Source organism: Centruroides vittatus, unplaced genomic scaffold (genome assembly GCF_030686945.1).
Source record: "Centruroides vittatus isolate TY-2023 unplaced genomic scaffold, ASM3068694v2 contig_2634, whole genome shotgun sequence".
Classification (NCBI taxonomy): domain Eukaryota; kingdom Metazoa; phylum Arthropoda; class Arachnida; order Scorpiones; family Buthidae; genus Centruroides; species Centruroides vittatus.
This window is the reverse complement of record NW_027121678.1, coordinates 550,512-564,361: the sequence shown is the minus strand read 5'-3', so window position 1 is coordinate 564,361 and position 13,850 is coordinate 550,512. Positions and strand designations below refer to the sequence as shown.

Sequence of the window (13,850 nt, the reverse complement as noted above, 5' to 3'; positions counted from 1 at the left end):
AGTTTTATTTCTTAAGGCTGCGACTATGCAAACGCAAGCGAGCGAATTTTCCGAGCGAGTGAGAATATGTGGCGAGAAGAGGCGAGGCGCGATAAATATCAAAACCTGTCAGATATGTGCGAGAACCAGAAATTTGCTCTCGTCAGTGTTATTTCTCGCTTCTCACTTGTGCATGGTTTTCCTTTGCAAAAACTAAATCGCTCGCAACCGCTCGCTCGTCCTAAATTCATGTCTGCATAGTTGCACCCTAATAGTCCACCATACTGGTACGTACATGACAATAGGATGTCATCTATGTACCTTTTATACATATGTATGTTGTGGTCATATATAGGTACAATTTTTTGTTCTAGTTGTCATCAGACCACTAGAACAAAAGACAACTAGAACAAAAAATCGTACCTATATATGACCACAACATACATATGTATAAAAGGTACATAGATGACATCTTAATTATATGGAAGGCTAAGCCCAATATCTGCAATTTCATTGATGCAATGAATAATAACCCATATGGCCTCTGCATCAAGTTAGACCAAATAAGTAATTCGAACTCAACCTTCCTTGACATCAATATACAATTGGAAGGTGACAAGATATCAACCAAGGTCTATTACAAACCATGCTATACTCCTTTATTCATCCTCGCTGATTCGGATGACCTATTTGCGTACAAGATAGCGGCATTCTGGGCCCTAAGGAAAAGAGCGTTCACACACAATTCAAAATTTGAGGATACTATGGCAGAATTACAACACATCCAGAACATAGCCTCACAACATGAATATGGGCAAAAATTAATTTATAATCTTGCATTTGCCTACTTGGCGCAAGCATATAATAGCAACAACTACAACGCACAAACTAGCAACTCGAATAATACACAATCTTGTGCCATAGTTCAATATAACCACCACCTGGACCCTATTTATAGAGAAACTGCGGCAATTACAAACAAAAAAATTGCGTATAAGAGGTATAACACGATTTATGACATCTTCCGCAACTGCAAAGATCGTATAGACAAAAGATTGGCTCCAGGAGTATATTCTGTCCCATTATGGGACCACAGATTTCAAAGGAACCTGGTGTATATTGGCTCTACGATACATTCTCTAGATAAGCGATTGCGCGAACACAAGTATGACATTGATCATAACAAAGTCACCACTGCCCTATCTACTTATGCTTCGACCCCGGGCATAAGAGCGGACCTACATAACGCGCAAATAATTAAAATATCACACCGAAGAGAACACATACGTTTGCTAGAAACTCTAGAAATATACAAAGCGAGGGTTACGCAATAACTGCATCAACTCCAAGGATGCGATTAATATTTCTAAGGCTTGGAAGATCTATTATGAAGGTGAAAACCACCGAAACTCCTATTAGTGCAGCCCTCCACCGTTTTGTGTGTAAAAATGAGATTAATATTTGCTGTCGTTTGTAAATTCTTTTGTGCATGATACGCATGCGCACAATGAATTTCTATACGCAACGTTAAACGTTCTAAAAAAATATTTTTAAAACTTCGAACACAACGGTTATTCGAATCTCAGAACTTTTAACCTGATGAAGACCGGAAGTTTTACGGTCGAAAACGTTTGTTTATAATTAAATAGTTTACTGGTGACATAAAGGTTGTTAAGAGTCTAGTATATATAAAGGATTAAATCAAATTTCTAAATTTTTTACAGTAGTTTATGTTTAATAAAATTTACTGCTCAGACAACAATTATAAACTTGGAAGGATTACAAAATTTCCTATGGATGTTTTAGAGTTCATCTGTAGGAAATTTAATTTTTTCAAATTTATAGTAGTTTGTGTGTAGACTAATTTTTTTGGAAAGCTATTACCAGTTATGCCTATTGTATTAATAATTCAAAAGTTTTTAATTAAAACTAATAATAGTAATCTATGATCTTATTCTGATTCAAGAATGTAAAAAAAAAAACAATGTCAAAGATACATCCACCAAAGAGCCTTAATTAATTTCCAAAAATATTTAATGAGAAAAATTGGGACTATTAAGGCCTCTTAGTGGATGTATTTTTGAAGTTTGAATTCTTTTCAATCTCTTAATGATGTTTTGTACTCTAATAAAAAAAATAACATTCGTTTTTATAACATTAAAGAATTATGAGTCTATCATTTTCTAGATGTAATAGGATGCAATTACATCTAGAAAATGATTGACTCATAACAATACTGTCAGTAATAATTTTTTTATTGCAATCCAGTGATGTATGCATGCAATAAATTAATTTGCTAATTTATTATGCGAGTAGATAAGACTTAATTTTGTCATTACACAGTGGCCAGATTTGCAAAGAGGTTAATAAGCTTGAGTAACAAAAGTTTTATTATTATTTCAATTATTAAAAAATTTATAATATATCCAAACAAATATTACATGAATCAATCAAATTATATTATGTATAAATAATTAAAATAATAATTTTTTTCAGTTTATTATAAAATCAGACAAAATCATGGCATATTCCAATAACTTCATGTCACAGGACAATTTTGTCCAATTTTATTAAAAAAGCAACATTATCAAGAAAAAACTCACACATAATTTTCAGCTAAATAGTAATTTGGGGCCATTAATCCTGCAATGCTATATATTAAAACTGATTCACAATTCTTTAACACTTTTTGATTTAAAATTCTCCTTTTATTTCCCTCCAAATGCCTGGTTGATTGAAGTTTTTGTTTCTGAAAAGTAAAATATACCAATTATTTTAAAATATATAATTTTAACTTTAAAAGTAAATATTTGTTTGTAAACCAACCCTATCTTGTCGATAAAAAGTAGAAATAGATACACCACCTTCACCGGATGGACTTTGTGTAACGGGAGAGTAGACTAGAGCATACTGACCAGGAGATTGAGATTGTCTTCCTTTTAAAGGAAGTGCACTAGTGCAATAAACACTAAAAGCTGATAATGAACGAGGTGTGATTTCACTAGGAACATTTGCCTTTGAAAGATGAGCAGGTCTGACAAATACAACTAAGAAATCTAAAAATAAATAAGTAATTTTTTTAGAAATTTTCAACAAAATATACAGACATTCTTACATAGATTTAAACATTCAATAATCTATATATCATGAAAAATATTGTGTGTGTATGTTGTTTTTTGTATTTGTGAATTTTTTAATTTTATTTAAAATCAATATAATGTTAACATGAAAAATATTTAAGCTGATGATAAATATAATTTGTATTTTTTTATTAGTTACTTAAATGTAGTCATGATCAAATTCTATCATCTCTGGCAGATAATACTACAGTTTATATTAAAAGAAATTATTGTATTAACAGAAGATTATCTATTGTTTAAATTTAAACAAGGTAATCTACTGTTTAAATAAAAGCTCTAAAAACTTTTAAAAACCAGCAAGAAAATTTTATGTAATAAATATTTTTGGCATTTTAAAGCCATCTTTGTATAAAATATTTTTTCAATTGTAAACTATATTATAACTAATAAGTATACTTGAGATGGCCTTAAAAAAACCATAGAACTTTTTATATAAATTTTCTTGCTTTTAAAGCTCTTGGATTTTAAAGCTTATTGGAACTTCAATTGGCTCTCATTTTATAAATAAATAAACTAACGCTTATTAACAATAACAATACTGCAGTAGGAGAGCAGTTCAAATCATCATCATTCAGTAATATTTTTTGCCCATTCACTACTTTAAATTCCTCAATCTTAATCTCAAATATTCATTCAAAAAAAAAAAAAAAAGGATAAGAAGATATGAAATTTTACTTACTGACTTTTGGATATATATGGCCAAATAACAAAAAATTTTTAATTTTAGTGCATTATCCTGAATACTCCGAATTACACAAAATTAACGTCTAATACATCATCTTTAATAGTTTATAAATTTAAAAATTACTTACCTGCTCCACAAAATTTTGCTCCTGTTGTTCGAGGAAAAGGAACACTGACATCTAAAATGCTACTAAAAGTTGGTAAAGGCCTAAACTGTTGCTTTGAAGAGTTCAGATAAGGGCTTTCGTTATTCTTCTCCATATCTTCAGGCTAAATAAATATTTATAAATTATTTCCTAAAAACCAAAACTAAAATTAATAATTTTGGATCATTAAATAAAATCAGGAAAACTAACTATAGAAGACTCTAGGCTTGCTACCAGTTGACGAAGACAAGGTTCTAAACAAGTCCTATTTCTTTTAACTTGTTGTTGAGAAGTCATTCGTAATACCTACAATAAAAAATAAATTTAAAGTAACTCATTAAAGGGGCTAGAATTTCATTTACACACATAAAAATACTTATAATTTCATTTTGGTTAATATTAAACAGGTATTCTTCTCATTATGCCTGTATTTATGCATTTCACTATAGGTTTTAATTCCATTATATTTTCTCCGAACGCAATTAACTTATCTTATAGGATTACACAATACTGAATTTTCCATGCTAATTTTTTGAGTTTAAATTTAAAAACTAATAACCAAAATTACAAATTAGTATTTAAACAAATTAAGAACGTTCATTGCCACAAGAAAACAGTGAAGATATATATAAAGTCAAATATTAAAACAGTAATAAAATGTAGTAGATGGTAAAATGTTAATTATAGATTCAATACAAAGCATATTAGATTTTAATCTCGAATAAATGAAGCGTGCAATGCCTTAATGTTGTAAATGCCAAAAAACAAACTTTTCAGAAGATATAAAAAAATGTTCTTCTAGTAAATGGATACCTTCAAGTCTTGAAGAAATTCATTTCAATTTTACAATAAAATGGTAAATAAAAACTCATTAGACTACAAATTCTCTCAAATAACAAAATGACATAAACATAAGTCTTATGGCATTACTATTACATTATTACATAAGCAAATTACTACAATTTATTTTTTAAATAGAGAAGTAAACATGTCAAATTTATTGAATCGTAAAACATAAAATTTCATCATAAAATTTAAAACTTGAGCCTATTTTACTAAATTTATTGAAAAAGAATGAAAACCATTGTAAAAAGATATCACAGCTCTAGGACAATAACAATTAACATTCTGAGAAAATTCCATTGTTAATTAGAAAGGAGAAAATACGAAATAAGGTATCGAATTTATTTTTTGTAAATTAATCATTAATTCCAAAGTATTTAAACAACTTTATTCTTAAATATGGTAATATATTTTGGAAAATGTTATCTGATGACTTTACTCAAAATTGAAATTATTACTCTTAGTAGTAAAACAATTTTTACAAACTTGAAAAGGAAATATATAAACGATTTTTAGAAAATGAATTCCTCATCAAAATGTATTTTTCCTATTGTATTTATGTTTTTCATTTTATCTTGAACATATAAAATATTTAACTCAAATTCTGATGTATGTTATATTAGGATAATTTATAGCATAAATTAAATGACTTACAAGGTATATTGTAGATAATGTGAAGCTTATAAACCATAACCTTGATTAACTATAAATTTTCAAAAGCAGCTTTTGGGTCAAATAATCCATATTAATAAAATAAAAGAAAACTTAACATATTGTTTTATAAATACGTATTATTTGAAACGTTACAAATAAATACAAAACACATGTAAGATTTACACTTAAATCAAATATAAATTTTTCATAAATTATCACTAACACAATTTTTCATTCTATTTTATTGGTTAATATAAATGAAGTAAACAGAAAAATTTTAAATTGGAATGCAATTGATTTCCATTATGTAAACAATTATTCGCATAAACAAGCATGCAATTTACATAAATGAACAGAAAATTTGCATTCTGTTGCAATTTGATTTGTTTTTTACACATTCAAAGACACATTATTAAATTAATAATAATATTTAATTTAATTATATAGTGAATTGAATATATAAAATTTAAATAGAATTTAAAAAGAAAAGTATTTTTAAAAATATTTGTTGTTTTAATAAAATGTTTATTGTAATTATAGAAAATAAATAAATAAATTACTAAAAGTAAATTTTCGAAATTATTTCATAGTTCTAAATTAAGTTTTTCTAATCAAAACTTTGACATATATGAATTATTAGCATTAAATTTAGAATTTTCATGAAATTAAATTAATCATTCATTTTGAGAAAGCTACGTTGAATGTTAACAATTAAACATTTTTAAATATAATTTTGAATTGGATATTTATATGCTGATTATGAATCAGAGGTATAATGAGGTTAGCCAATAAGAATCAGAGATATAAAATAAAGTTGTGAGTTGAATTAGCCTTGAAAAATCACCAGGATTAAAAATATATTTGAAATTGGATGAAGATATTGTAAAAATATCTAGCTATCAGAATTTAGCCAGCCAGATGGCTGTTGACGTTAGCCTATTGCTCTTGTGACCTGGGAATGAATCTGGGCAGATCAAACACCCTAGAAATTTTTTGGGGAGTAGTCCAACCCAGATTTACATATATACCCCATCTCTGACCACCTGGCCACTCTATTGCTGGCCTGGACAAACTCAGAATGGGCTGAGAAAGGTCATCTTAATTCCCACAGTGAAAAGAGTAAAAAAAATATCAAAGTTTTAATATTAGTTTATTCAACTGAACTAAATTAGAGTAATTTATTTCTAGAATTCTATATATATATATATATATATATATATATATTATTTAAATTTTAACTAATGATATAATTAATTTTCGTATAATGACAAATTAATAAATACCAATAGAATGAATTATGATTTCTAAAACTGCAATTAATATTTAAAAGCATTAAGGAATTTTAATATCTAAAAAACAACAAAGCAATTTGTAATAATTTGTCAAAAAAATATATAATACAGTGGTACCTCGTATAACGTACTTAATCCGTTCTAGGTGCACGTCCGTTAAGTGAAACGTCCATTATACAAAATGCATTTTCCCATAGAAATACATGTTAAAACATCTAATTCGTTCCGCAGCATAAAATAACCATACTGTATCATAAAAAAATTAACATGGGGTGCGTTCTTTTATTCCTCCGTGTAACTCTGCGCAAGCGACATCCGTTAAGAAATTCCTGTGGAACGCGTTCCTAAATTCCGGTGGGAGTGCACGCCGTCGAATGGCAAAAACGGCCACTTGTAGCAGTAGTTTACAGTGGAAAGCAACATGGCGTCCTTCATGGCTCAGATAGTTTCGTTTCCAGGTCCATTATGTGGTTTTATGAATGAGAATTTAGAAATTGTGAAAGCGCGAATTAGCACACGCGGTGATGTAAGTGTCTTTACAAATTTTTTTTCGAGGCTATTTTGAATGCTCTTTCAACAAATAATCCATTTTATGGTTAAATTGGGACCCTTCTTTTGCCTTTTAAAGCTCATAGTTTAGAATTATAGATTCCTCCATCACGATACTATCGATAGTGCGAGCGCCGCCATCTTTCTTTCTTTCACCATCGTTCCTAAATGCCTACAAACAGCAGCGCACTCCCGTAGTAGCGGAGACGCAGAGCGACCGCTATTAAAGAACATGGAGCAGTCACCAATTATGCCGGAAAGTGCGTTGTTCACAGCCAGTCCGTTGCTCGAGTCACGTAACGGCCAAACAGAAAGTCCGTTGTTCGCAACATCCGTTATTCGAGGCAAACGTTATACGAGGTACCACTGTATTTTTAAAAAATTAATTAAAACTTACCTTTAATAACTTTGTTTTTATATTACTATCTACTGTTGTAGACTTACAGAAATGAAATATTGGTGATGCATTATATGGATAAGAACTGGGAAAATTAATTTTTAAACGAACCATATGTTTTCTAATTAATGCTGTTACAATGCATGTTCTATTTGACACATCCATCTGAAAATCAAATATTTATATTAATAAAGAAATAAATTATAATAATTTGTAAATAATTTTTTCTTAATTTCAGATCAGGAAAAATTATTATTATTATTTAAATTAAGTTATTACCTCATCAATTGTAATATTAGGAATGTTCAAGTTTACAAGAGAAAATTCTTGTTGGAGATTTTCAGGTTGAGATGATGGTAAAGTTGCAGATTCGTCTGGCACTGACTTTTGAGGAGTCTGTGGAGGTGAACTTTGATTACCAGCTTCTGTTTCACGAGGACTCATTTGAGAGGTAATACTTGCAACATCTGTAAAATCTTGACTAGTACCTCCTTGTACACATGATATTAACAATTCTGCATCATCACTTTCTATAAAATTTTCCAATCCACAAAGCTAAAAATAATGATTGTATATATATATATATATATATATATAAAATAGTTAGACCTATATGCTGTATAAATTATATACAGTACAGTAATACCTTAGTTTTCGTTGACTTTGGTTTTCGTAGATTTTTTCACGAAAAATCTGTCTTGGTTTTCATCGATTGCCTCAATTTCATCAGCGTGCCCAAGTGACATCGCTGCTAATTTTGCAAAAACAAAGTCTCCCATCGTGCACTATGGTGGTTACGTCTCCATAGCTATAAGGGTGTAAGATATATGGGGTTTGAAAGTGGTTGACTGAAAATGTGTGACGCTTCAATGAGAATGTATGTTCCAGAACCTAGAGGTGAAATTTGGTACATAGTTAGGGTACATCATGAAAACGCACACTAAGAAGGGATTTTTCGAAATTCCCTGCAGGGAGAGAGGAAGAGCACTAAGGCTTAACCTGAAGAATGGCTTCTACTGTACTATTTTAGATGTGATTTTTTGTTTTTAACTGCGTTTTAGTAAGGCATGTCATGAAAATGCACACTAAGAAGAGATTTTTCTAAATTCCCCCACAGGGAGAGAGAGAGAGCATTAAGTGTTAACCTGAAGAACGACTTCTACTGTACTATTTTAGATCTGATTTTTTTTGTTTTTAATTACATTTAGTCTTCATTGAGTACTTACGGGTATTAAATTGATAACATTTCAGACATTTTTATATTTTTTATATATTTCGATTTTTTAACCAAATGTTCAAACCGTTTTAAATTTGAATTTCTTTTTGCATATTGGTTTGATTATAGAACAATTGTAAATGTTCCAGAAAATTTATCAAATTAAAAACAGTTCATTTGATTCTCAGCAATTCTCATCATTCTCAGAGGTAGGTGTTAAATAACAATTACTGTGGTTGTTGAAATATTGAATGTAAATAGAGTTTGCTTGCAAAATCCACGCGAGCAAAGCTGCGGGTAACATCTAGTTCTCTATAAAATGTTTTTTTGATATGTATTTTGGAGTGTCTAGAATGAATTAATTGGATTTACATTGATTCATATGGAAATAATTGCCTCAGTTTTCTTCGGTTTCAGATTTTGCCAATTGTTTTTGGACGGATTATCGACGAAAACAGAGGTATCACTGTATATGCACCACGTGAGTATTTTTTATTTTAAAGATGTTCATAATTTTTACTTACTCTTTGAAGTGATAAATCAACTGTCCAAATTCTTAAACTTTGATCTTTAGACCATGTCACCAATTGATATTCTTTTGAATCTTAAAATTTATGAAAAGTAAATTATTAATGACAATGCAATAATAAATATTAAAAAAACTATTATTTTTGCTTATCTTTTTTAACAAAATTTTAAACTTTTAGATATTATTATGAACTTTGTATCAGATTTAATGCAATTTTTATACTTCATTTAATGATCTCACACACACATATACATACATACATACATACAGGTATCCCTCGTATAACACAATAGTTACATTCTAAAAAAGTACAGTGTTATGCAAAACTGTGCTATACGAAGCACAGGACTAATGTAGAACATAGGGTTACATTCCAGAAGCTAGCAAAAATATACTATTCTTTTTCGTTACTAAAAGAAATATGTTTATTAAAGCAATCAATAATTTATTTCCAATCAATAATTAATTAACAATCACAATTAAATGTACCATATGATGCTTTAATATTAATTTTAGTTGAACAAAGGCATTCTCTTTGTACAAAGTATCATCATCATCTCAGCTTTATTGTTGATCTTGATCAGAAGTATCAGCAACATTTTCATATTTTTTATTTTTATCATAAACAATTTTTATAAATGACAAAATAAAAATATGTCATTAATTGAAGATTTGTTCTAACGGGTTGCATTTGTTCAGTCAAGTACCGAGCATCCTTTTTGCTAGAATTTGTGTTTGAATACCAAATTGTTCAAGTACTGAGATACCACCATAATTCTATCATCATTTTACAAATGATTGCTTATCTACAGTTAAAAATAAGTTTAATAAACTTTACTAAATACAAAGATTAATCTATGAAAAGAAAACACAGTGACAGTTTTAAGGGTTGATAGGAGGAAAGTTAGTGAAATTTTTTTGTTCCTTGTCCTATCAGTTTTCATTAAAGTAAACGTAATGAAAAACACAAAATAATTTGAAAATTTCAATATTATAAAATCTGTGGGCAAATTTGAAACAACACACATGCTTACTTGAATAAAAAAAATATGGAATATTCCCAATTTTTAAACTGTGTTAGAGTGAAACCATGTTTATGAGGGATATCTGTGTACATATATAAATTTTTTTTCTTTCATTAATTAGTCAATGATTTCATATAATTCCCTTTTTATATCTATAGATATATCTAAAATTTATCTAAATTAGAAATATATATATATAAAATTTTAAAGTATTACAGAAAAAACAATGTCTTTTATACTTTCCTTTTATTATTAATATTTGTTTATAATTACTGGAACTTTATACTAAAAATTGACAACAACAAATTAATTAATTAGTAAAAATAAATTTGAAAATTTTCTTATAAATTTGATACGTTAATAAACATATTTAGTGTAATCTTTGTATTATTTATATAAACTTTTGTAGAATTTTAATTTTATTGCCGCTCTTGTACTACATATATAGGTCTTTAACATTAACAAACCCAATGCTTGAAGATTTTTATAAACATTAAAACATTTTTATAAACAATTCTATGAATAAACTTTTAGCAAAGAAAGTAATTAAAATTTAGTGATAGGACAATTAATTGGAATAGAGCAAAACTCATCATAATATATGATTCTTAAAACACTTCTTCCACATTTAATGAGAAAATTATTTGTTTCAGTTGAAGACTAAAAATTTTTTAAATTACAATATTAACAATTAAGTATTACTTTACTGGAAACTTTTGTGTTGACAAAGCAGAAAGTATGCAATGCTCCATACACAAGGTAATGCCTGTTATGGGGGACCTTTCTTTTGCATAGTCAACACACTTTGAGAGATTTCACTTGGTCAGTACTAACTGTCCCCATTTTAGGAGAGATAGGATGACATTAGAGTTGCCATTTGGACGGCATTGGGTCGGCTTGACTGGCAAACTTCATTCTGTATCTTTTGTATATATATTGAAAGCAAAAGGTTTCATCACCACTGCACACAAATTATGTAAATTTAAAAATTAATTTGATTTACAATTTGAAAATTTCAAAACAACTTTTAAATAATTTTTAAAAACATTGTTTTAATTTTCAATTGACTTGATTTTAATTTTTATTTAAGTTTTGATTTTTGGTTTCAGTTTCAGTGTAAAGGCCAGAGTTTTAATTATTATTTTTAGCTTTAATTTATTTAGTACTAATTTTGTTTCAATAATAATTTTAATAACTTTTATTTATTTATTGTTATTTATTTAATTTTGCATTATTTTTCCTGCCCTTTTTAACTTTTAATTACAATTTTTTCAATTATAACTCTTTTTTCTTTTGCGACATAACTATAGAAATTGTTTTAGCATTGTTTTGCACAAAAGATAATCAAATTTTATATTCATTTAATTTTTTTTTAGTAATTTCATTCATTTTTGTTTTATAAATTTGTTGGCTTTTTAAAAATTTTAATTACGAGTGAGTTAACATTGATTGAACTATCAAGCTACTTAGTTTCAAATCGAGGTGGGCAGTCAGCAAGAATATTTAAGTGTCGGCAAAATAGTTTAAAATATAAACAAAATTATATTTTTAAAATTTAGTATGTTTACTTATAATGATAAAGTGACTTTCTCATTCTAATTATGAGAGTTGTTGTCATAGATGATGTGTAATACATTAAATTTTCAAATGTGATTCATGTGAAACTAATAAAAATGCTTGTTCATGCTAAGTTTACTGCCATTTTGATTTTTTAAATTCAATTTTTCATGATGAGTTGGTCTAGACCAGTGATTCTGAAAGTGGGGGTCGTAAAAAATATTTGGGGAAGTCGCTGAAAAATTGATGCCAAATCAATTTTTTTTCAAATATTTTATAAATTTACTATAGATTATTCATGTTTAGAAATTATAGAAATAAAAAATATATAAAATAATTTTTACTTAAATAAATTGCACACATAAATAATAAAAACAATATAAATATTTAAATACGAGCCTAAATATAATATTCATAAATTTGTGCGCTATTGGGAAATCCCCCGAGTTTCACTCTCCGCCTAAACTATGATAGAACAGCGCTGTCATTTGAAACGATGCTAGCAGCGTTGCATCTTTAGGCAAGTCGACTTAGGTAGAGCGTCGATTATCCGAAAACCGATCAACCGAAAGCGTTTCAGTCGGCAAATTTGAATTTCCGCTAGTGCTGTGGTGCTGCAATATTTGGCTATGTCTTGGGATACTCCGATATTATTTTAGTTGATATGCATTTTTAGCTGGCAGCCTGGCGCGACCATGAGAGGGTACTTAAGGACGCGCCAGTATTTGAACGAGACTTTTTTCCCATCGTGAATGGTAAGTTATGCTTGTTTTTCTGAAAACTGTGTTGTGCTGAATCGGAACATTTTGAGACTAAATAAACTTCCGAAATATAATGTTTTTTGTTTTTATATTTTTCAATATATTTATTTTGTTTGTGAAAAATAAAAAAATAATTTTTTAAAAAATTTCGTTAGTCTTAACATTGACAAAAATTCAATGCAAAGCGACATGCAACGGAGAGAAATTTCAACATGGAATAGATTAATTAAACAAAAGAAATTAACTCGTCCTGAATTTAAATTAACCCCCTCCCTCCGGGATGTTTTTCTACACATACTCATTCTTCGGGGGTCCTTTGAAATTTTTAAGTGCAAAAGGGGGTCGCGGACCAAAAAGTTTGAGAAACACTGGTCTAGACCATCGGTTCTTAACACGTTGACTGCCATCTACGAGATGACTCGTAGTTACCGTTTCTGCCTAGGACGCCACCTACGAGTTATATCGTAGTTTGTTTCCTTGCCATATTTGTGCAGCTACGATGTAATTCGTAGTATATCAGTGTAAATATGAATAGATAGCTTCAGGGGCAAGAACAAAAAATCAAGTTTGGCTTACATGAACAGAACATTTATTAATAAATGAACAGAAAATATAATCATAAAAAGTTTATTCAAAATCGAAAGCAAAACAATATTTTTATTGTTCGTGATAATTTATAAAACAGAAATATAAATTTAAACGAACAGAAAATATTATAAAATGTTTATTCAAAATCAAAAGCAAAACGATATTTTTATTGTTTGTGATAATTTTTAAAACAATCTTCTACGCAAAGGGCTGGCTTCTCAAGACAGATTGGACAGAAATAACGCGTTTCTCGGCGTTTTTTAGCTTTGGTACAAATTCGACATGGCTTTGTCAGATGTTGTTTTTTCTGAGTAGATGGGATACTCTGTAAATAGTGGAGCTTCTGCAATTTAATTTTTTTTGAAACTGGTTGAATCTCTTCTCCAATCAACGCTTCGACGAATGCTTCTCTAAACTTTATAAGTTTTATTTTAGAAGAAGTTGCTTTTTGAAAGAGTTTGTGCGCATTATGTATATATATTTCTATAAT

At 28.7% G+C, this 13,850-nt stretch overlaps 1 protein-coding gene across 2 annotated transcripts in view; it reads right to left on the bottom strand.

Moving 5' to 3' along the window:
• Wdr59 (WD repeat domain 59) overlaps positions 1-13,850 on the bottom strand; it is a 58,677-nt gene that overhangs the window by 20,929 nt on the left and 23,898 nt on the right. For both annotated transcript variants that reach the window (XM_067266080.1, XM_067266081.1), the window contains exons 11-17: positions 9,425-9,504; positions 7,964-8,239; positions 7,685-7,849; positions 4,160-4,255; positions 3,932-4,073; positions 2,806-3,035; positions 2,583-2,728 (exon numbers count right to left, since the gene is read on the bottom strand). In XM_067266080.1, the coding sequence (XP_067122181.1) occupies positions 2,583-2,728; positions 2,806-3,035; positions 3,932-4,073; positions 4,160-4,255; positions 7,685-7,849; positions 7,964-8,239; positions 9,425-9,504 (1,135 nt within the window). The remainder of the gene's footprint in view (positions 1-2,582; positions 2,729-2,805; positions 3,036-3,931; positions 4,074-4,159; positions 4,256-7,684; positions 7,850-7,963; positions 8,240-9,424; positions 9,505-13,850) is intronic.